The following is a 23,273-nucleotide window of genomic DNA, read 5'->3' as shown; positions in this document are numbered from 1 at the left end:
GATGCATTGGGGCTGCTAGGCAAATTGGAGAAATTGATCCTGAATCATGTATAAAAAAAAATTATGTTCACTGGGACGGACCTGGATTCAACGAAGGCCAAGGCTTTCCCTCTAGCCTCAAGGTTCCCAGCATTGCAAGCTATTGCTATAGGTCTACAGACATATCCTGTCACCATTGTGCAAAACTGCCTTTACCTCTTGGGTCACATGGCAATGTGCACTTATATGATACAGCACCCCAAGTTCCACCTTAAACTTTAGAGGTGGCAAGCATCCACTGGTCTGTCATCATTTAGACATGGTGGATCCTATACCAGTGGACATTTTGTCCTCCCTGGATTGGTGGACAGACCCGCCCCAGAAGGTTGTGTGGGAATCCCCTTTGCTCTGCCACAGCCAGCCCTCACCTTAGTTATGGATGCCTCTGGTCTGAGTTGGGAACCTCTGTTTGGATCCCTGCAAACACAAGGTGTTTGGTCGACCCAAGATTGAAAATGCATATAAATGTCAGGGAATTAGGGACTATCTGGCTAGTTTACTTGGCCTTCTTCTACAAGTCGAGAGATGGAATCTACTGGTGCTAACTGGAGGTGCCTGGTCCATTTGACTGTGCCAAGAGGCAATTCTCCTTTAGGAGTGTTGCGTAACCAGCTCCATTCACCAGAGAGCTGCTCACCTTGTAGGGGTGCAGAATACACTGGTAGATCAGCTGAGTAGATCATTCACTGAGCACCACAAGTGGTCACTTTGTCCAGACATGGCCATTCCATCTTCCAACTATGGGGAATTCCCCAAGGGGACCTGTTTGCAACAAGGGCCAACAGAAGATACCATCAGTTTTGTTCCAGAGCGGGATGCAGTCTGGGTTCGTTGAGTGATGCTTTCCTGCTACCCTGGTCAAACAGCCTGCTGTCTGCCTTCCCTCCAATTCCACTCTTGCCCAGAGTTTTGTTCAAATGAGGCTACACTCACCTCATTCATATAGCCCTAGCGTGGCCCCAGGAGCACTGTTCTCAGCACTGCTAACCCTATCAGTCAGACCTCCACTTTCTTCCTCACTGGATTCAGGCATCATTTCCCAGAACCCATGCACCTCCTCCACTCCAACCTGCATGCTCTCCACCTGACAACGTGGATGCTTCATACTTGATGCCTTTGGAAAGATGTTGCTCAAAAGAGGTACAGGAAGTGCTTCTAAATAGTAGAAAGCCTTCCAGGAGAACTTACCTGGCAAAATGGACAATATTCTCCATCTGGTTCCTGAAACAACAAGCTTGGCTGTTAGTTCCATCAGGGTTCATCTAACGGCTATCTTGGCTTTCCATTCTGCTGTGGGTACAGCCCTCCCACTTTTTCCAACCCAATGTCTATCAGGTTTTGAACTGGTCTGGACAGGTCATATCCACAGGTAAAGGACACAATTCTCCCATGGGGCTTGAACATAGTACTAGCAAATGTGATGGATCCCTCTTTGAGCCGCTGCTGTCCTGTTTGCTGCTAAACCTTTGAATGAAAGTGGCCTGTTTTGATAGTGATGATTTCAGCCAGGAGAATTGGGGAATTATGGGCTTTGATTTCAGAACCTTCCTACATGGTTTTCTATAAAGACAAAGCTTACCTTTACCCTCAAAGTTCCTTATTAAGGTAGTTTCCAATTTTCATATTAATCAAGCAGTTTACTTACCTACTTTTTTTCTAAAGCCTCAAATATAAAGATGGGGAATATTTGGATATTGGAAGAGCTTTGGATTTTTACCTTGATCTAACTAAGACATTTAGATCAAACTTGCAACTGCTCATTGCAGCTGAAGACACAATGAAGGGCAGTCCAATGTCTTCCCACTGAATCTCTTCTTTGATTTCAGCTAGCATTTTTTCATGCTACCACTTAGCTAATGTGACTCCCCTGAGTAGGGTATTGGCTCAAGCAACCAGGTCTCATGAAGCTTCTGCAGCCTTTCTCATTCATGTGCCTACCTTGGACATCTGTAAGGTGGCAGCTTGGTTATAAGTCCATACGTTCATTTCTCACTAGGAAATCTCTCAGCAGTCCAGGGATGATGCCAGATTTGGTCGTGTGATTCTCCAATCCCTGTTCAAGTAGACTCTGAGCTCACATCCAGTTTGAACTGCTTGTGAGTCACCTACAGAGGAATGGACATGTACTGTCACTCGAGGAAGAAGAAATGGTTACTAACCGACTCGTACCTGTTGATCTTTGAGATGTGTTGCCCGTGGCCATTCTACAACCTGCCCTCCTTCCCCTCTCTACAGGAATCTATCCAGAAAAAAGTAACAAGGGAGGTTTGGGGCAACTCCACCCTTTGTACCTGCACATAGTGGTGTGAGACTACAGAGGATGCTACTACCTGTAGCGATGCGGGACTCACCCTTGCGGCCCCTCCTGCTGGTCATCTCAGGGAATTAGCTCTCCAGCCTCCGGAGCGCCCTCTGCAGGCCGGTGTCCTGCTGCCACTTGGCCCCCGTGTTCCTCCAAGGACTTGGGTGCCTCATTATCAGGGATGCTGCCCCCTGGCAATACACCCCTCAGTCTCAGGTTCTGCCCTCCCTGGGAAACCCCCACTCCCTATCCCCACCTCACCTCAATCTTAGGCTACTGCTTGTCACCAACTAGCGCCTGCTCCCTGGGGCAGACTGCAGCATAAGCCACTCATCACAGGCAAGGGAGTTTTGGATCTGCTGCCTTTCTCTGTCCCCAGTACCTCTATGGGGCCTCGGAGAAGGCCCTGCAGCCTGGGGAGTTGCCAGCCTGGTGCTCCTCAGCCCCTCTGGCCTTTCCCCAGCCCTGCCTCACTCTAGGCACCCTGAGCTTCCCAGCAGCCAGGCCCCTCTCTCTCTCTGAAAGCAAAGAGAGACTGACGGCTCCTGGTCCACTGCCCTCTTATAAGGCCATCTGCAGCCTGATTTGGGGCATGGCCCAGCTGTGGCTACTTCCCCAATCAGCCCAGGTTTTCCCCTGCCACAGCCCTCTCCCAAGGCTATTTTAAGTCCTTCAGGGCAGGAGCAGGGTTACTGCTCTGCTACAGTACCCCTGAGGGAAGAATTTCTGACAGCTGTGTGCTGGTTGCACATAAACATACAGTGTAAGGACTTGGGCAACATATGTCCAAGAACAACAGTTACAACAAGGTTAGTAACTGTATCTTCCCTCTTTCTGCCTGTCTGCCTTCTTTCCCCTTAGTCTGTCTTTCCCTTTGATGTGATCTCTCCTTCCTTACCCATATTTTTGTCCCTCTCAGATATTCACAGAGCACAAGTCACCTATTATCTCGGCACAATTTCAGATTCTTCCTCTCCATCCCCAGTGATCACTGCCTCATTCCCAGCCCTTTGTTCCCATCCATCTCAAACTCTCTCTCCTAACTTAGACCTCTCCCTCCTCTGTCTCCACTGCCCCCTCTATCCACACCCCTCCACCCTACCATATACCTACCCACCACTTCCTTGATCCCCCCACATTCCTTCTGCCCTTCCTCAACCAAATACCCCACACACCTCAGTCCCAGCATGTCCCTCTGTGCGCTGAGGAGCTGGGGAAGTGATGGTGACTCCTCGAGGCACAATCCATCTTGGAGCTCTCCCCTGGGCCAAGTCAGTTTTACCCCAAGCCCTGCTCAAGGCTATGGCCAAACAGAACCAAAAACGACCAAAAAAGGGTGAGGGTGGGGAAGGACCAGGAACCAGAGGAGTCATATTTGGACTGAGAGATGGTTTGGGGTACACAGAGCAACAAGTAACCACTGGAGACTTCCCTCATTCCTCAAAGTACCCTTTAAATGCGTGCATGTCTGCCTGATGTGTGTGTGTGTGGGCACTGGATCTCCTTCCTGCTTTGTGCCCACCCACCAGGAGGAGGCAGCACTACAGTTCCTGGGCTGCCCCCTCCCCTGCAGGATCTGTGCTGCCTGCTGCATCCCAAGAGCCAGCACCAGCAGAGGAGACAGAGTTGCGGGGGCAGGGGGATAAGTGGGGAGGGGGAATGTGACCACCCCACCCATTGCCGTGTGCCAGGTAACACCTGGTCCCTAAAAACATTAGTTCAGGATTTATTTTCAATGACATTTCAGAGCCACATTTTCTCAAATGGCTGGGGCTCAGTTCTGCAGACAGCTCCCGTTCCCATCCATGGGAACTATAATGCATTTGTCCTGGCTGGATCAGGACCTTGGGTACTTTGGCTTGTTATGTAGGTTTGAGATATTTGTAACCTCAGTTCTGCAGGCAGCTCCCATTCCTGTCCATGGGAACTGCGCACCCGCTCGGGGGTGGGGGGGCGCGGATCAGGCCCCTGGGTTTTTCTTTGGCTTATGTAGGTTGGGATATTTGTAACCTGCTGTCAGATTCTAGCCCCTCCAGAATATGGGAGGGGGGGTGGAGTTTGGCCCAGGCCAAAACCTCAGATCAAATCTTTTTACCAAAGAGGGTGAGGGGGTGAGTTAAAAAGGGCAGTGGTGGATGGTGTTTAGAGTGAGTGGTGGGGTTGCATGTACCTCCCCCTGCTCTCCACCCTTGAGCTCCTACCACCTTTGCTGGATGAGCAGCATTTCTCCCCATCCTTGCTTGTTTCTCTAACAAGGTCCTGATTCTTCCTTGCTGAAGAAGCAGGTGAGGGGAGAGAAGGGACCCTTGGTCCCAGAGGGAGGGGCAGGGCCCACCCAGGGGTGGGGAATCACAGAAGTGTAGGACTGGAAGGGACCTCAGTATATCATCTAGTGCAGTCCCCTGCACTCAAGGCAGGACTGAACCATTCCTGACAGGTGTGTATCTAACCCAAATGTGGGAGCTGGATTGAGGGGCTCCCATGGGCTAGGAGAGGAGGCCAGCAAGATCCCAGGGTGTGGGGTGGCCCCAGACAGGAGGAAGATCATCCCTCCAATTTAACCCCTTGGCTCCAAGATCTCTTCTGTTCCAGTGAGTCAGTCCTTGTGTTCTCTCTCCCACTTGCTCTCTCTTGTAGGTGCCCGTACCCCAGCACAGGAGCTGTCCACCAGCACCAGCCCTGGAGCTACAGGTGAGTTATAAATCACCCAGCGGGATTAACCGTTAGTGAACCACACTGAGGGGCTGTGCAGGGGAGCAGGCTGAACCATGCATATGGACAGTGCGGTCAGCACGTCCCCTTGCTCGTCGGGAAGGGAGGGTGAGTCGAAGCACAGACTGTCTGGGAGCTCCCCCGGGGCAGGGCAGCTTTGCCCTACCCCAGTTCAGGGCTCTGGCTAAACAGCCCTAGGTAGAAGCTTGAAGGAGCCTGGCACCCAAACCCCATGTTTCAGTGGGGTGTTTTTATGTCCCTCGGCTCAGGGGAACATTTTGTGGAGGGGCACCGGGAGCAGCTAATTCAACATGCTTCCTCAGTTGACAGAATCCTAGCTGTGCTTCGTGGGGATATACTGCCCCCTCATCCACACTTTCAAGTGTTGTGGAAAGTAATGCGGGCACAAGATGTGAAGAGGAGCCGTGACACGTTGGACGAGAGCCTGGCGCTGAAGGCAACAAACAAAAGCCTCACTGAAGAGCTCGAGGGTAAAATCAAATAGGGGAAATATAACTTCCCACTGCACACCCAGGAGGCTGCACCCCAAGATGCTTTTTTTCCCATATCTCAGTTTTCCAAGGCCATAGAAGTTTTCTCAGGTTCATTGTGAACCAGATTCACTACCAGTTTGCTGTTCTTCTGTTCATCCTGTCGGCAGTCTATGGATCTTTATGAAATGTGTGGTGGTAAAGGCAGCCTTCCGGGGAAGGTGAGGGGTGCAAGTTTATCCGCACGTCAACGACTGGCTGGTCAAGGGCGTGTCTGAGGCTCAGATGAGAGCCAATATTCACCTCATCCATGCAACCTTCTGAGTTACCTGCTGATAAATGAGCAAAAGTCAACACTCCTCCCAGTAGAGAGGACAGAGTTTATTGGAATGGTGCTCGATTCTACCAGGCCAGGACCTTCCTCCCAGAAGTTCGCTTCCAGTCGATGGCGTCACCGATAGCACAGGTCAAGGCCCTTCCAGTTGTGTCAGCTCATTTCTGCCTCAGACTTTTAGGTCACATGGCCTCATGCACATACATAGTGCAGCACATGAGCCTGGCTCAGACCCTTTCAGGGTTGCCTGGCCTTGATGTACTCGCTGAACCACCATCACTTGGACTTGGTGCTCACAGTGCCTGTCCCAGTCCTTGTCTCTACAAAATAAGCATTTCCTCACTGTGCAGAGTGGATGCCCTCCCTATCCCACTAGTCTTGCTGATGTAGGTGATGTTAGTGTTGTGGTGTAGGCTAGACCTTTTTCTATAGTCTGTCTCAAGGATGCAGTTTACTTGTATCTTGCTTTCAGTTTTGAATTGCATGGGTGTTTCTCCTGGTCCTGTAAGGGTTGTTACATGTGCCTTTCCTTACTCTGTTTTGTAGTAAAAAAGAATGCTATGTCCCGGTTGTGACATTCCTCTTTATCGAGGTGTTCTCCAGTTGTACACACTGTACATCCTGTGCTTTTCTGTTTTCATATGCAGCATGCTCATGCAAAATGGCTTCCTTTGTGGCACTATGTGCATAACTTCCCCAATGCTGGGCATTCCTCTTGCTTTGCCTGATGCAGTCTGCATCTGTGGCAAACCTTCAGTTTCACACATACAGAATGAGAAGAGACTGTCTAGGAAGGAGTACGGCAGAAAGGGATCTAGGGGTTATAGTGGACCACAAGCTAAATATGAGTCAACAGTGTGATGCTGTTGCAAAAAAAGCAAACCTGATTCTGGGATGCATTAAAAGGTGTGTTGTGATCAAGACACAAGAAGTCATTCTTCCGCTCTACTCTGCGCTGGTTAGGCCTCAACTGGACTATTGTGTCCAGTTCTGGGCACCGCACTTCAAGAAAGATGTGGAGAAATTGGAGAGGATTCAGAGAAGAGCAACAAGAATGATTAAAGGTCTAGAGAACATGACCTACGAAGGAAGGCTGAAAGAACTGGGTTTGTTTAGTTTGGAAAAGAGAAGACTGAGGGGATATGATAGCAGTTTTCAGGTATCTGAAAGGGTGTCATCAGGAGGAGGGAGAAAACTTGTACATCTTAGCCCCCAAGGATAGAACAAGAAGCATGGGCTTAAACTGCAGCAAGGGAGGTTTAGGTTGGAGATTAGGAAAAAGTTCCTAACTGTTAGGGTGGTTAAACACTGGAATAAATTGCCTAGGGAGGTTGTGGAATCTCCATCTCTGGAGATATTTAAGAGTAGGTTAGATAAATGTCTATCAGGGATGGTCTAGACAGTATTTGGACCTACCATGAGGGCAGGGGACTGGACTCAATGACTCTCGAGGTCCCTTCCAGTCCTAGAATCTATGAATCTATATATACATGCAAAGATGGGTGTGTTAATGTAACACAGTTCTCTGCAGTGCTTCCAGTTTCTGAGCCCGTAGGTAGCATGTTTCTTGCATTATTTCTTGGTTTTTCAGAGGTTTGAGTTTTGCTAAACTCAATGTTCTGGAAGGACACAAGATACCTCTGTGCAACCTCATCTCTGCATTAACAAAGCTTTTTGTCAGTGACTATATGGGGTCCTCAGGAGGATAGCAAGTGGTGCATTTGGAAAATGTTGGGTTGGATAGTTGTCTTTTTCCAGTTATCCAGGACCTCCCCTGATCACCACAAGTTTCCAAAGATAATGGCATAGAAACGCTAAAACTGAGAAATTGGTGCATCTCCCAGAACATCTTAATATCATCAGCATACCTACCTGGAATACACAACACAATGGCAGAGAGTCTCAGCCACAAGTTCCCACATGATTACGAATGGGAGATAGACTCAGTGGTACTTCACTACATATTCCGACAATGGGGGACACCAGTAATAGACCTGTTTGCTACTTACTAGAACAATAAATGTCCTCATTATTACTCCAGAGTAGGGATCAGACAACACTCCATGAGAGACAATCTCCTTCTCCCATGGGACAAGGACCTTCTTTACATTTTCCCCCCATTCCCTCTATTACTGAAAGTCCTGTTGAAAGTGAAAAGAGAAAAAGCAAACGTCATACTGATTGCTCCACACATGGCCCAGGCAGATGTGGCACCCTTACCTGTCATAGCTGGCCTTATATTCATCAATGACTGTCCCGATCACTCCTTACCTCCTGTCGCAGAACGAGAGATGTACTTTCCATCCCAATCTGTGGATTCCACAACTGAAAGCATGGCTCTTTCCAGTGTTCCCTCTAATATTTTCCATCCATGTGTGGAATGAATCCTGGATTACCTATTGGCTCTCAAGAAATCAGGACTCTCTGTTAGTTCACTCAAGGTTCACTTAGCAGCAATTCCAGTCTTCCACCAACAGGTTGAAGGACACTCAGTCTTCTTCAGTCTGACTACAAAAAGATTTCTCAAAGGTATAATGAACTTCTTCTTTGAGTAGTGTCCCTGTGGGTGCTCCACTTTAGGTGTCTTGATGCCCTGCGCTTGTAAGTGGAGAAATGCATGCGCTATCACCATCTTGTGCCACTCAGGGCAGTTATATAGTGGTGTGTGGCTAACCATCCCTCAGTTCCTTCTTTACCACCTTTGGCTTGAGTTGGCATGATCAGCAGCACCCTCTTACCTTAGATAAGAATAGCTGTTAGATAACTTATAGTTATAGTTGTTAGTATAAGCAGTAGTTAGTCTACATTTTATACTTATTTTATTCTATTTTTTTTTAAATTCTCCGTTATCTAACCCTATCCCCCTCAGTAGGAGGATAAGTTAGCCTCCCGTAGGATTACTTCCTTCCCTTTCTGTCGGGGGATGGACTTTTTCAGGCATGTCTGGATTACTGGGCTTCAAATGCTGCCTGACTTGCAAACTGTCATCCTGGTTTCTGACGGTCATGCACAGTGTGTCCGTTGCCTTGGTGAGGCACACATTACTCAAAAGTACCTACACTGCCGGAATCTCATGGCCATGGAAAGAAAAGCCAGGGATTTCCAATGTAAACTCCTTATGATGTAGAAATCCCTCAGGCCAGCCTCCTACCCCGAGTACAGGACACCTCTGGGCCAGTGGTTGCCAGTGGCAGCTTGACAAGGTTCTGCCCCAGCAGTTTCTATGAAGGAGCCTTTACCAAGAAGGCCACCACAAAGTGGTTCCAGACTTCTCTGAACCAGGAATCAGTCTGGTTCCAATGGCACTGAGTGTGTCAGACCATGAGATACTGGGACCTTCTGGAACTGAGAGATCTTGGAGAGCAAGAGACCCTATGAGGGCAAGTTTGAATGAAGGCTCACAGAGAAAAGTGAAGCCCTCCACCTTGGCACCCACAGAGCTGAAAAGAAGCTCAGCACTGAGCAGCACCGTGGCACCACCTGCTGCACCTACATCACACTGTTCAAGATCCTCTGCATCGGCAGCTATAATTCCCACACGGTGCCATCCCCGGTACTGAAGCTCATAGTTCCTCAACAATTCATGAGACATGTGGATCTATTAGTCTCCTCTACACCGGAGTCCCCTCTACTGGGTATTGAGGGTATTCCATCCAGATTGGTACCGAGCCATTCAAATGCTCCACCTAGATCAGCTCCCCCTCTGTCTAGTGATGATGAAGACCAGGATGACACAGTCACATAAATTTCTCTTCACTCTTTACCCAAACCTGGACCAAATCATCTATCAGAACACCATTCATCCACAGAGACATGCCTGTATGGGCATCCATGGGCACTGCCCCCCATGCCATTCCCACTGAACTGGCCCTACTGGGATCTGTGGGCAATATACAGGGCCCAACACCTCACAACTCCTAGCCCGCCAAGATTGAGAGCCACACATTGTGGATCATCTGTAGCTGTTTTGACTGTACCTGCTCCTTGCTCTTGAATTCCTGGCTTGACCTTGGCTTGATTTGGACTTCAGACCCTGAAATCTGACTTGGTATCGGCCCTGGCCTTGACCTGACTACGAACGCCTTACCTACTCCTAGCCTCAAATTTACCTCTGCTCTGACCCTTGGCCCTGACTGCCCTTTTTGGGATCCTGACAACAAATGGATTCTGGAGATTGTCCAAAGGCTGCTCCATTCAGTTCAGTACTCTCCTTTCCTCCCTTGAACCCTCCCCTTCCAGCATGGGGAGAGAGTAAATGATTTTCAGACCTCCTATAGCTATCACAAGGGGTCTGTCTATCTCTCCTGGCAACCAAATATTTATTGACCCATCAGAATAGTTGGATTTGCCACCCAGACCCACCATCTCTTCACTTGGCAGCATTGGCCATAGAACTTGGATGCACCTGGAAATGACCTTCTCAGAAAAAGTTCACGAGAATCTTTTAAACTCCAGGAAACAGTCAACCCACAGGTGTTGTGACCTTAAGTAAAAAAGTTTCTCTCTGATCTCATAATAATAACATAAACCCTATTTCAGTTCCTGTTCAACCTGCTTCATCTGAAATCCTTAGGGCTTTCTTTATTGTCCATGAGAGTGCATCTTGCAGTTCTCTGCTTATGTATTAATTGACAATACGATTATATTTCATCATGAGACTGTAAATAGATTCCTGAAGGGACCAATGAATGTCTGTCCTCCAGTCAAAGAATCTACACCAGCATGGGACCTCCCTCTCATACTTAGCTCATGAAAACTCACTTTGAAATATGGGAAGAATGTTCCCTATCTCACCTTTCAGTTAAGACAGTCTTCATTGTGGCCATTCTGTCTGCTAGAAGAGTGCGAAAGCTACAGGCTCTTATGGACGACTCACCATTTATAGTCTTCCACAAGGGGTATTTCCCCCTCACCCTAAACTCCTCCCCAAGGTGTTAACAGAATTCCATCTCAAACATTCCATTCACTTGCCAGTACATTTTCCTAGCCCTCACCCTCAGCCAGTGGAGGAAAAGTTACATACTTTAAATGCCAAGAGAGCATATTTGGAGAAGCCTAAGGAACTTAGGAAATCATTGAGGCTGTTGCTCTCCTATAAGGATCACAGTAAAGGGTAGGAAATTGCATCTCCACTCCAGTCCAAGTGGGTTAGACTTCATATTTAATGTTCCAAACATTCTCTGTCCCTCTTCCAGGAGAGCTTAGATTACACTCTATAAGGGGAAAGGCGGCTTCTATGGCCTGCCTTGTCCAAATTTTAGAGAGCTGCAGAGCTGCCACCTGGAGTTCTGTTCACGTCTTCATGGAGCATCACTCCCCTGATCTGGCATCTGGACTGGAGCTAATTAGCTATATATTACTATCACTGTTTAACTAGGACTCCACATCCCACCACCAAGAGACAGGAGTGCTGCTTACCAAACTGTCCCATGAGGGAATGTTCTGAAGCCATTTGAAGAAGACATGAAGGTTATTTACCTGGTGCCAGAGTTCTTCAAGATGCACTCTGCATATTTGCACTCCTCATCCACCTTCTCCACTTCCTCAGGCCCCTAGTGACATCTTTGGACTTGAGGAGGTAGTGGAAGGAACCAAGGTGGCTGAAGCATCAGGCCCCCTTTCCTAGCCATGCCCTCAGCACATACAAGTGAAGTAAGGGGAGGGCAGGCAGGCACTTCAATGGGCACTGCTGTCAACCCTCAGATCTGCAACATTGGTATATCCCATGAGTGGGAATGTGCAGAGTCCACTTCAAGGAATTCCAGTTCATGCATACACATGGAAATATTTCTATTGTCTTTTAGGTTTACAGACTGAGAGCTCTTCATGGGCAGGAGTCTGCCTTGCCACAGTACAGGCTGCTGCAGTGATGGAATAATAGTAGTACAAGGAAACTTTCAACAACTACTGTCCAGTTTCAAACCTCTGTTTTCAAGGAAAGATGTGGGCAATGTGGGAGGCAGTGTTGCCTAGTGGATAGCACACTGGACTGAAACTCGTGGTTAATCTGTTTGGAGTCACTCCAAGTTTAGATCTGTGTAATTGAGATCAGAATCCAGCCCTGACTTCATTGACTCAGTGGGGTCCTAGATTTACACCGGGTTCACTGAGATCAGAATTTGGCTCAAATTGTTTGGAATTCTGTTACTTTCCATTTTGCTTTTCAGGATTCATCAGTGAAGACACTGAATCCGATCCCAGTTCTGCCGCAACGACGGAGGTGGCAGGAGGTGGGTGGTGCTGATTGTAGCTCCGCTTCTCCTTCTCTAACATGCGCACTGGCCTATCACAGCCACAAGCACTTCTGCTCTCACAGTGCCAGTGGGTCTACTTTATTCCTTGCCGTTACCATTCTGTACAAGCAACTTGGCTTGTGCACAGCCTCAGAGTCATCCAGTAGGCTCAGGATTCTCTTCCCTTCCTGTCCCAGACTCCTATTTGTGCAGCATCACTGGGTGGCTGTTAGCCAGCTGCTGTGCCCCACCCCAGAAGTGGCTACATTTCAGCACCAGGTGAGCAATTCCTATGTAATACTGCTGTGTGGCTGTTAACCAGCTGCCCCAACCCCAGAGGTAGCTGTATTTCTGTTCTGCCAGGCAGCTGCCATACTGCACAGACCCCCAGAGATCATATCCGGGGTGGGAGGGATGGGGGAGGATATTGGGCTAGATGGGCCTGTTGGTCTGATCGGGGACAGCAGGAAGGGGGCAGGATACAGGGCTAGATGAGCTCATAGATCTGATCTATTCTAGTCCCAATTCTCCAGGTTCATGAACTAGGGAATTCTGCAATTTCATCTCTAAATTGCAGCAGGTGAATCTGTGACAAAAGGGGCTGAAGGGGGAGCTCCCATGCAGGGGGCATTGGGCAGAGTCACCCAGTGTCCCGCACACAGTGAGAGCCCATTCCCCAGCACCCCATGCAGAGCAGGGCGGAAGTTGCTCATGCCCTGCAGGGGCACACTGGGCCAGGTGTGGGAAAGGGGCAGTACTGGGCCATATCTGTGACAGTCCCACTCTCTAGGCCCCAGATCTCACCCTTCCAAGTCCCACTGTATGTTCCTGCATGTGGTAAACCAAGGGTTTGGGCAGGCGGAAGGCTATGTCACACCTGTGGGTGCAGGTGGCCACATTGCACTGTCCTCTGCCATCAACCCATCTCTGCTGTTTGTGCAATCCATCCCTTCCCCCTGTCCTTCATCCAGCCTTTAGATACAATGGAAGGTTTTACTCAGATAACCCAAAACTAGAGCTGGTCAGGATTTTTCTGATTTGAAATGTAGACCAAAAAAGGGGGGGATTTAAAAAGTAATATTTCCTATTTTTCAACGAAATTAGTAGCAATAGCCCCTTGAGGGCCCCATCAGGGATCCATCAGCTATAGCGATGGTTGGAAATTTTGATTAAAATGGAGAAACAGGGGAAACAAAACTAGAAACAGCTTTATAATTTTCTTCCTGTTCTTGCTTTGCTGGACTGAAAAGGACTGAAGAGAGAAACGTCAAATTTGGTTTTTCATTAGTTCTCACTGAGAGTCAAACAGCAATCTGACTTTGAAAAAGAGAATCATTTTATTTCGAACACCATACAACATAATACTGCTGAGAGGCAATTATCCCACAGGTGGCTGCATGTGTATCCCTGAAAGTAGTTTGGAATGGAAGGCGCCTGGGAAATAGATGATAATGATGTTATTGACATTATTATTAATTCATCCCTCCCCAGGAATCATCTGCAAACAGACTCTTCTGTGCTCCACTGGGTCTGCGGCTGGTGCTGCAGGTGAGTGAGGTTCAAATTGACCAGAGTTGCGAGTGGTTTGATGGGCCTCACTCATGCCTATGCAGAAAGAAACCAAATGTCCCTTAGTCCTGTTTTTCTGACCATCCCCTGACCAGACCCAGTCCTGAAGAGTCCCCCCTACCTCAAACTTTTCCCCCTTATTTATACATTAGTAATAGAATGACATATCCCTTAAAGAAACCTGGTTAAGTAAGCAGTTTCAATGATCAAGCAAGAGGTTCCTTCTGATTGTTGATTAACCAGGTGTGGGTTTTTCCAGCGTTTGCTGCCTTGAGACCCCAATAGACATTCCTGCTCTTTTAAAATGCATGTATCAGCAACTTCAACACAAGTCTTATCAGGAAGGACATGGGGGCCAACCTGCCCTTTCTGTGGCACCCAACCCCCCCCCCTCGCCTTGGTCAAGCTGAGATTGCTGAATGGCCAGTTTACAGCTTGCTGACTAGGCTGCCTTTAACAATAAGCCGTAGTGGTTTCAAGCACTTTACTGGTTTGCCAAAGTCTGCTCGTACAGCACCTGCATCAGGTTTAATCTCCGGAACCTGCAGGATCTCTCTGGGCTCTCCCCTCCCTCTCTTCCACCCAACCCATGCCCTTCCTACTCCTCTCCCATTTACAGTTTGATCCCACTCCTTTGCCCCATCTTTCCCACCCCAGCCTTTCCTCCAGCGTAGAGCCCTTCCCACGGGCCTTGCAAGCCCAGCGCTCTATGCACAGCGGGAGTGTCAGGGCTGGGCAGATGCACAGAACAGGCCCATCCACAGGGGAGTTTGCTGATGGAAACGTCCAGGTCCCATCACTCTGGTCAGGGGATGAGGGCTCCTTATGCAACACTGGGAGAATGTGAGATGTGAAAGGGCCTTTCCCCCTCTCTCAGCTGCAGGAGAGACCAGCCCAAGCGAGGATCCCAGCAGGGACCCCTGGGGACAGGACAAATGTGACTTGTGTCCCAGAGTGGAGGTAAAGAATTGTGGGATCACTCAGATCCTTGTCTGTCTGTCCATCTATCAGCACTTCCCTTCTCTCTTTCTCTCCCTCCCCTCAGCCGTACCTCTGAGTATTTCACCAATGCTCAGGGCTGGGGTGTCTTGGTCACCTGGGAAACAGAAACCCCAGGGGAATGATTGATCCTGGGTTGGAAACTAGCTGTCTATGGAGTCCCTTCTGCCAGCCACGCTGCCAGGGTCCCAGGCCAGGGAAACAGTCCCCAGCTGAACACTTGGCCACAGTTGCCCAGGTTCCCTTATCAAAGAGCTCTGCAATGGGAAATCCGCAGTTGGGCCAAGATAATGCCTGCTCCTGTGTTCTAGGATCCTCCAGAGGAAATACAGCCTGAGACTGTTAGAGGCCCAGATGGGAAGCAGGAGACATACAGGTGCGAACTGGGGCTGGGAGTTTGGTATCATCCCCTCTTCAGCAGTCTGAGTGCACAGCATCCCATGGGGTGGGCTCCATGCTAAGAGACACTCACGTGGGTGGGTAGATCAGAGCAGGGGGTGAGTTGATTGCAAAACCAGAAATCTTGAGAGCCCTGGGAGGGGAAAGGGGTCTTGTGGGTCAGAGCTGGAGGGGAGGGGAGGGGAGGGGCAATCAGGACTCGTGGTTTCTATCCCCCGCTCTGGGAAGGGAGTAGGGTCTAGTGTGCTATTGGGTGGTGGAGGGTTTGGGAGTGAGGATATCTGGGTTCTACTCTCAACTTTGCCACTTGCTCACTGAGTGATCTTGGGGAAGCCACGTCCCCTCCCTGTGCTTCAGTTTCCCCATTTCTAAACTGGGGAGAAAATTGTTCCCATAGTTCACAAGGAGGTTGAGGAGGAGGCTAATGAATCCACTCAATTAGCTCCTCAGAGGGACGGGGTCTGAGAAGGGCAAAGTGTTCTCATTGTCACCCAGCTTTTGTTGTTATACAGAGAGTAATCCTGATATCAAAGCATAGGGCTAAGATGGAGGCAGAGTTAAGGGGATAAATGTGAAGGCACCTGGGATCAGTTAGAAAAGGACGTGAGAGATCCATCCACTAGTGTCGAACTCTTTTCTTCCCGCACTGTGCAGGGTTCATTTCCCCAGGGCAGGCTCATTCCGTTGCTCTGAAACCGAACTGGGGCTCGAGGTGAGGGCAGCCGTGACTGTCCACTATGGATATGACTCCTGGGATCAGCATCTGAGCGCATCTGAGAAGCAGCAATGGATGGTAGCTGGCCCTTTGTTCAACATCCGGGTGGTGGAACCAGCTGAGGCCGGGGCTGTGGCAGCCGTTCACCTCCCACACTTCCTGTGCCTTGCAGGTACAGTAGTAAAATACTGCTATAAGGAGCATTATATAGCTCCTTTCAACCACTCAGATTTCCATGGGCCAGATTTTTAAAGGTATTTAGATTCATAGATTCCAAGGCCAGAAGGGACCATTGTGATCATCTAGTCTGACCTTCTGTACAACGCAGACCAAAGAACTTCCCCAAAATAATTCCCTGAACCTATCTTTAAGAAAAACATCCAATCTTGATTTAAAAAATTGTCACTGATGGAGAATCCACAGTGAACTTTGGTAAATTGTTCCAGTGGTTGTTTGTTCTCTGTCAAAAATATACCCTTATTTATAGTCTGAAATTGTCTAGCTTCAACTTCCAGCCATTGAATCTTGTTAGACCTTTCTCTGCTAGACTGAAGAACCCATTATTAAATATTTGTTCCCCATATAGGTACTTGTAGAGTGTGATCAAGCCACTCTCTTTATTAATCTAAAGACATTTTGTTCCTTGAGCCTATCACTAGAAGGCATTTTTTCTAATCCAGTAATCGTGACACAGAATTCCAGCAGAGGTTGCACCAATGCCAAATACAGAGGTAAAATAACCCATCTACTCCTTCTTGAGATTCTCCTGTTTATGTGTCCCAGGATCATATTAGCTCTTTTGGTCACAGCATCACACTGGGAGCTCATGTTCATCTGATTATCCACCTTCACCCTCAAATCTTTTTCAAAAGTCCCAGCTTCCCAAAATAGAGTCTCCATCCAGTAAGTATGATCTACATTCTTTGTGCCTAGATCTACACATTTTCCTTCTAATAATGTCCCTGTGGTTGCTCCACTGTAAGGTGCTCCACAGTAGGTGCATCTGTGTCCCTGTGCTGCTGATCAGAGAACTTTGGTAGCAATGTCCATTCAGCCCGGGCATGCAGGCAGTCAGTGTGTTCGCTGTCTGGGAGAGAAACACATTCCACAGAAGTGTGGCTTGTGTTAACTACTGAGATCTTAATCCAGAAAAGACAAGAGAACTGAGGCTCAAACTCCTGCTCATGGAGTCACCCTTCAGCCTTCATAGTCCTGGTGGGAGCTCTCACCACAATCCTCTCCTTTTAGGGGAGGTGAGCTCAAAGAGATGTCTGTGAGCCACTCATGAAAGGCCTCTAAGAAACGACCAATGAGTCCCCATAGCATGCCCCGATCAAGCCGAAAACAATCTCTGGCTCGGTCAGTAGCATTGGTACCGACAGCAGTAAAGCCATCTAAATCTGGTACCCAATGCATGCGCAGTACCGAACCAACAGAGCAAGTATGACAGCCAAAAGACCCAATAGGTGCAGGCAAAGCATTGGTACTGAGTGGGCACGAGAAACAAAGATCCGCCCTGAGGAAAGCTCCATCAGTACAGTCATTAACACCGGTACTGCCAATGATACACCAGGCACCGACAGACCGTGCTATCAGGCCCATGTCTCTGACTCTGTTGGTATAAGCTTCAGCACCGACAGCCTCTGCTGATACTGATGCCCTCCGCACCACCAGATTTCCGGGGAATGACAGATCTTTCGGTGCCAGACACATCAGACTCTCGCTCTCTGTTGCTCAGTACTGGGGCCCCGGTACCGAGTCCACCCGGAACCCTTGGCTTGCTGATGACTTCCTGCCATGCACTGCCCTTCTCATCAGAATCAGAGCGTGAGCATGATGACCTAGCTTCCCACCACTCTTTTCATCTGCCATATGCCAGTTTCACTGTGGACACTGGGCATACCACCCGTCTGACCCACAGCCTCTGGTTTGGGCAACTATTGTTCAAATTATCGCGCCCTTTCCCATCTCAGTGGGAAAATTTGCGGAGCTGCTCCCCCTAGACACCTGGGCTGAGTTTTCAGCCTTGGTTGAAGAAAGCAAGCCAATCTCCCGAGCTTCCCTACAGGCAGCACTGGACGGTGCTGATGCTGCCACAAGAGTCATGGCTATGGGGTAGAGTGACCAGATGTCCCGATTTTATATGGACAGTCCCAATTTCTGGGTCTTTTTCTTATATAGGCTTCTATTACCCTCCACCCCTGTTCCGATTTTTCACACTTGCTGTCTGGTCACCCTACTACAGGGATGGCCATGAGAAGAGGCTCCTGGCTCCAGGTCTCTGGTCTTCCGTACGAAATCTAGCAGACCATATGGGATCTCCCCTTTTAAGGTGGGACTCAGTTTTCTGAGAAGACAGAATAAAGGCTATATCTCCTGAAAGTCTCTAGAGCCATCCTCAAATCCTTGGGCCTACACACTTCCGCCACGCCATGGAAGCATTTCAGGCATCAACCTCCTCCGTGGTTCTACCAACAGAACTGACAGGACGAGGTCATGCTTAGAGCACATCCAGAATGAACTCCCAAGGTAACTTCTGAATTTCACATAAATCAGCTTATTCAGCTTCCACCATTTTATCCCAAATCTTATCAGGATAATACAGAAATCATCCTCCATACACTCGATGTAGGGAGAGCCTTGGCCTTCTTTTTGGACAGGAAGAGAGCTTTCATGAAATCTTCAAGACTTTCCTCTCCATTGCAGATAGATCAAAAGGTCTTGGGCTGCATTAAATTCTGTTACCAATTGCATAATGTAGCACATTCTACAAGATGGATTGCCTCATCTGTTGCCTTCTCCAAGGGTATCCCTATATCAGAAATTTGCAGAGCAACTACCTAGGCATCTGCACATACCTTTGCAGAACACTATGCCATCCTGGGGGATTTGTCTGCAGATGCCAGATTTGGTGCCACAGTGCTATCATCCATATTAGACTCGACTCTGAAGTCCCAGCCTCCACTGGTAGGCACTGCTTAGGAGTTGCCTACAGCGAAGCTCTCATAGGAATACTACTCGAAGAAGAAATTATTCAGTCTGTGCAGTAATGATGGTTTTTCAAGATGTGTGTCCCTATGGGTTCTCCATGACCCACCTACCTCCCCTCTACTTCAGAGTTCTAGTAGTTGACTCTGCAGTAGAGAAGGAGCTGAGGAGGTAACACACGCACATGCCAGCTAGCCAGGCAAGGAGCAGTGCATGCGGAGGCTGAACAGACACTGCTACTAAAGTTTTCCAATCAGCAATGCAGGGACACAGACACACCTACAGTGGAGCACCCTACAGTCAAGTCCCCATAGGAGCACACGTCTCAAAGAGCCATCATTACTGCACAATTTGAGTAACTTCTTCTTTACATTTAGCCATTTTAAAACACACACAGTTTGCTTGAGCCCACTTTACCAAGCAATCCAGAGCACTCTGTATCAGTGACCTGCACTCTTCATTATTCACCACTCCCCAATTTCTGTATTACCTGCAAACTTTGTGAGTGATGATTTTGGTTTTTTTCCAGGTCATTAATAAAGATGTTAAATTGCATAGGGCCAAAACCCAATCCCTGTGGGATGCCACTAGAAACATACCCATTCAGTGATGATTCCTTGTATAGAATTATATTTTGAGATGTCAGTTAGCAGCTTTTAATCCTTTTAACTTGTTTTTTAATCAAAATATCATGCACTACCAAGTTAAATTCCTCATAGACGCCTAAGTCTGTTACATTAACACTATTACCTTTATCAACCAAACTTGCAGTCTCATCGATAAAAGATATCAAGTTAGTTTTACAGGACCAATTTTTCCACAAACCCATATTGATTGGCATTAATTATATTACCCTCTTTTAATTCTCTATTAATCATGTCCCAAATCAGCCACTCCATTATCTTTCCTGGGATCAATTTCAGACTAACAGGCCTATAATTATCTAAGTTATTCCATGCATCCTTTTCCAATATTGGCTCAACGTTAACTTTCGTCTAGTCTTCTGGAACTTCCTCGGTTTTCTAAGACTAGAAATGAAATGTTAACGGTCCTCAGACAGCTCCTTTAAAACTGTTGGATACAATTTATCTGGACTTGCTCATTTAAAAATGTCTAATTTTACTAGCTGGTGTTAACATCCTGCCTAGATAATAGTGGACTGGAAAGAGTGATATCATATGATATGATAATACCATCTCTTTTTCTCCAATACAGAACACAAATATTTATTGAACACATCTACCTTTTCTTCATTATTATTGATAATTCTACCATTTCTATCTAGTAATGGACCAGTACCATTGTTATGATTGTTTTTGTTCCCAGTATATTGCTACTTATTGTAATTAACTCTGCTGGCCATAGATTTCCCCTTTTGTCCCTTTGCTTCTCTTATCAATTTTCTAGAATTCCTAGCTTTCGATTTATATTCATTCATTATCAACTTCCTTTTTCCTACATTTGTTATATATTATTTTTTATTATTTATAACTGCTTTCACTCCCAATCTAAACCAGATCAACTTTTTAACCAATACAGTCTTCTTCCTTGATTATGGGATTGTGACTTTGGGGGCATCTCATAAAGTGTTCTTAAACAATTCCCAATCATCATTCATGTTTTTTCTGGTTAAATTCTTCCTCCTCGCTGATTTGTTCATCATTTTTTCAGCTATGTGAAATTGGCACAAGAATATTTATATCACTGATCTGGATTCTGCTTGCACATTATGAATGTGGTCAAGTCATTATCAGTAGCTCAGTTACCATTATTTTTTAGTTGTGATCAGTTCTTCCTTATCTCCCACTGATTTAGGTGCCTAATGCCATTGATTTGTTGTGAAATCAACAATACCCTTTCAGCCTAGCTGCTGGAGAGGCAAAGAACCTGGCTGCTCAGCTTCCCCTGGCAGCCCTGGGAGACAGAGGCAGAAAACCTGTGCACTCAGCTTCCAGACCTCCCCCTGCAGCTCTGGGGGTGATGTGGGGAGGTAGTGTGTCAGGGCTTCCTGTGCCCCAGAGCTGGGGGAAGGATCGGTTGGCAGAGCACGGGAGCTTTCTGCCTCTCCAGCTGATACAGCTGTTGAAGCAGAGTCAGCACTCAGGCCTGGAAGCTCTCTGGGAAAGCTTTTGTGAATTTCACTGCAGAAAGTGAAACTGACAAAAACCTTCCAGGCTGGCAGCCGAGGAGCTGGCATTTCACTTTTACTGGTGGAAAATCGACCCTTTTGTTAAAACTTAAATTTCTTTGTGGATATTTTCAGTTTTGCAAAAAGGGCATTTTTCATCAGAAAATCATTCTGACAAAAAACTTTCAATGAGCTCTGGTAGTAACACTTCACAGTGGGCAATTAACAGGCTGTTGCTGTATCTAGCTTCTAGAGGGAGACATGATGATGTATTGGATTCTACAAGGACTAGTTAGAGGAGGATGTTTGATGTCTATTGGAATAGATAGACTGTACCATGCCTCCATTTCCAGGGGTTAATTTGCATGGGCTGTGCTGTATTTGGGATTTAGCTGGGGGTAAGTGCCAGGATAACAATACCAAATGCAGAATGTTCAGCTTTCACTAGGTCTGCCTGCACTAAGGAAAAGCTCAGCTACTTGTCACTTCTGGTCATCTGTGATGATTTCTGCCCAGCATGGGTAGGAAGTACAGATGCTGTAGGTGCACTGGCCTGCTACTCCAGCCCACAATGCACTGTCCTGTGTTTGGAAATTACCCAGAAATCTCTGCTCCTTGAAACAGTACTGGGGCTGTGGGATGGGAGCTTCGTGAGTCCCAAATACACCACTGCAACCAAAGCTAAGGCTCCCTTAGTGGAGGTGTGTTGAAGCTGATTAGTAATAGTGCTCCTATGAGGGCACATCAGGACACCCTGTGGATAATGGAGAGAGAACCAACTATTTCTTGCAGACGAGGCCCCTTAGGTGTCGGTGCAGACAGTAGAGGGAGGATACTAGAAGGGGCATTCAGAGGGTCAGTACTGAATACAAACAGCCCCAGAGCTGGTTCCATGGGGAAGTAGCGACAGGCTTTTGCAGGTGTGTGGCAGAGCTGTGTTTTCACAGGTGAATTGTATACATGCACATGTCTGATGGGAGCATCTGTCCATCTCTGTTCCTCAAACCCCAGTGAAGCCTGGAGCAGAGCCGTGACGATCATTGCAGAGCCATGGATTCAGTGGGAAATCAGGCAAAGGTCATTTGATCTTTTGGGACAAGAATTTAGAAACACTGGTTCCAAAATGATCATCTCACTCTAGGGAGAGTAAACGAGCACTGAGCTGTCTAAAATGGAAACCTTCTCCCAGATCAGGGAACAGAGTCCTGACTCTCAGGCCCTGATCCAGCCATTAGGCAGCAAGAGGAACAAGACAGGTAAAATCTCATGTTCTTTTGTTATCTTTAAACAGGAGCAGATGTTGATGTTTCTCAGCTTCAAGTTGCCCGTTTTGTTGACTGTGGGATGACCCTGGAAAGTCCAACGCGGGTGAGGCCGTTCCATGCTGTGCTGGAGAACCCCAGCTTCTCTCCAATTGGACTGCTTTGGAAACAGATCTATTCTACGCTATTTCCTCCAGTGCACTCACTGGTGCTGCTTTACCGGTCCAGCAGGGCCGCAAACATAACCCTCCATCTCTACCTGATACCCAGGGATCTCTCACTAGCACAGGTAAAGGAGAATCCAATAATAATATACAGTAGATGTGAGCCAGATTTACCACTACCTTGTCCCAAGAGGAAGGAGTAAGCTGCAACATCCTCCATGCATTGTGGTGAAATAACTACACAAGCCACTGTGGTGACGTGTGCTTCTAAAGGTCAAGTGACTCTTAACAATTTCACTCCCTGGAGTGTGTTTCTACCTAGAAAATGACATAATAGACTTCTGTTAAATCTGTGAGACCTATGTACAGGTCACATGTGACTGTGAGGGGGTACACTGCCCACCTGGGGCCCTGAGGATAGTAGAGAACTTAGGGTTCCAGGTTAGGTTTATATGTGGAAAGACAAGTGGTAACCAGTAGAGTCTAGAAACTGAACAATTAAGGTGAGTATAAGTCAGGAAGGCCCACATTTGTGCTTTCTTTTAGTGACAAGGTAGCCAGAATCAAAGGAATGGAAGCTGCAACACCATTCCTTGAGTCTTATAAATTCTCAAACTACAGTATAATTAGGAATGAATCAGAGATTGATGCCACTGGAGGTTTGAAGGCACAATTTTTAAACAATTTTAATGAGAGAGAAAAATATTTAGGATAATGTAACCTGAACAAAGGTTCTTCTTTGAGTAGTTTCCCTCTGGGCATTCCATTCTAGGTGCATTTTCACCCCTTGTGCCTATAATTGGAGATTTCACATAACTGTGTCTGTTTGGCCCATGCATGCATCCTACTCAGTCTTGTGTACTGCCCTCTTATATAGCACTGTGCGGGCAACACCCCCTCAGTTCCTTCTCACCCACCTCCATCTGAGGCAGAGACTG

At 47.5% G+C, this 23,273-nt stretch overlaps 1 protein-coding gene across 2 annotated transcripts in view; it reads left to right on the top strand.

Annotated features, from left to right (window-relative positions):
- Positions 1-15,035: 15,035 nt before the first annotated feature.
- The window catches only part of LOC120403190 (NACHT, LRR and PYD domains-containing protein 1-like), a 63,218-nt gene continuing 54,980 nt past the window's right edge, over positions 15,036-23,273 (top strand). The window contains exons 1-3 of one of the 2 annotated variants that reach the window (XM_039534039.1): positions 15,036-15,055; positions 15,733-15,965; positions 22,201-22,460. In XM_039534039.1, the coding sequence (XP_039389973.1) occupies positions 15,869-15,965; positions 22,201-22,460 (357 nt within the window). In that variant the 5' untranslated portion in view covers positions 15,036-15,055; positions 15,733-15,868. Of the gene's footprint in view, positions 15,056-15,732; positions 15,966-22,200; positions 22,461-23,273 lie in introns of those variants that run through there. The other variant, XM_039534038.1, reaches the window with a different exon arrangement.

Source organism: Mauremys reevesii, linkage group 4 (genome assembly GCF_016161935.1).
Source record: "Mauremys reevesii isolate NIE-2019 linkage group 4, ASM1616193v1, whole genome shotgun sequence".
In the NCBI taxonomy this organism is placed as follows: Eukaryota; Metazoa; Chordata; order Testudines; family Geoemydidae; genus Mauremys; species Mauremys reevesii.
The sequence above is the reverse complement of the archived record's forward strand: the minus strand, read 5'-3'. Positions and strand labels throughout refer to the sequence as shown.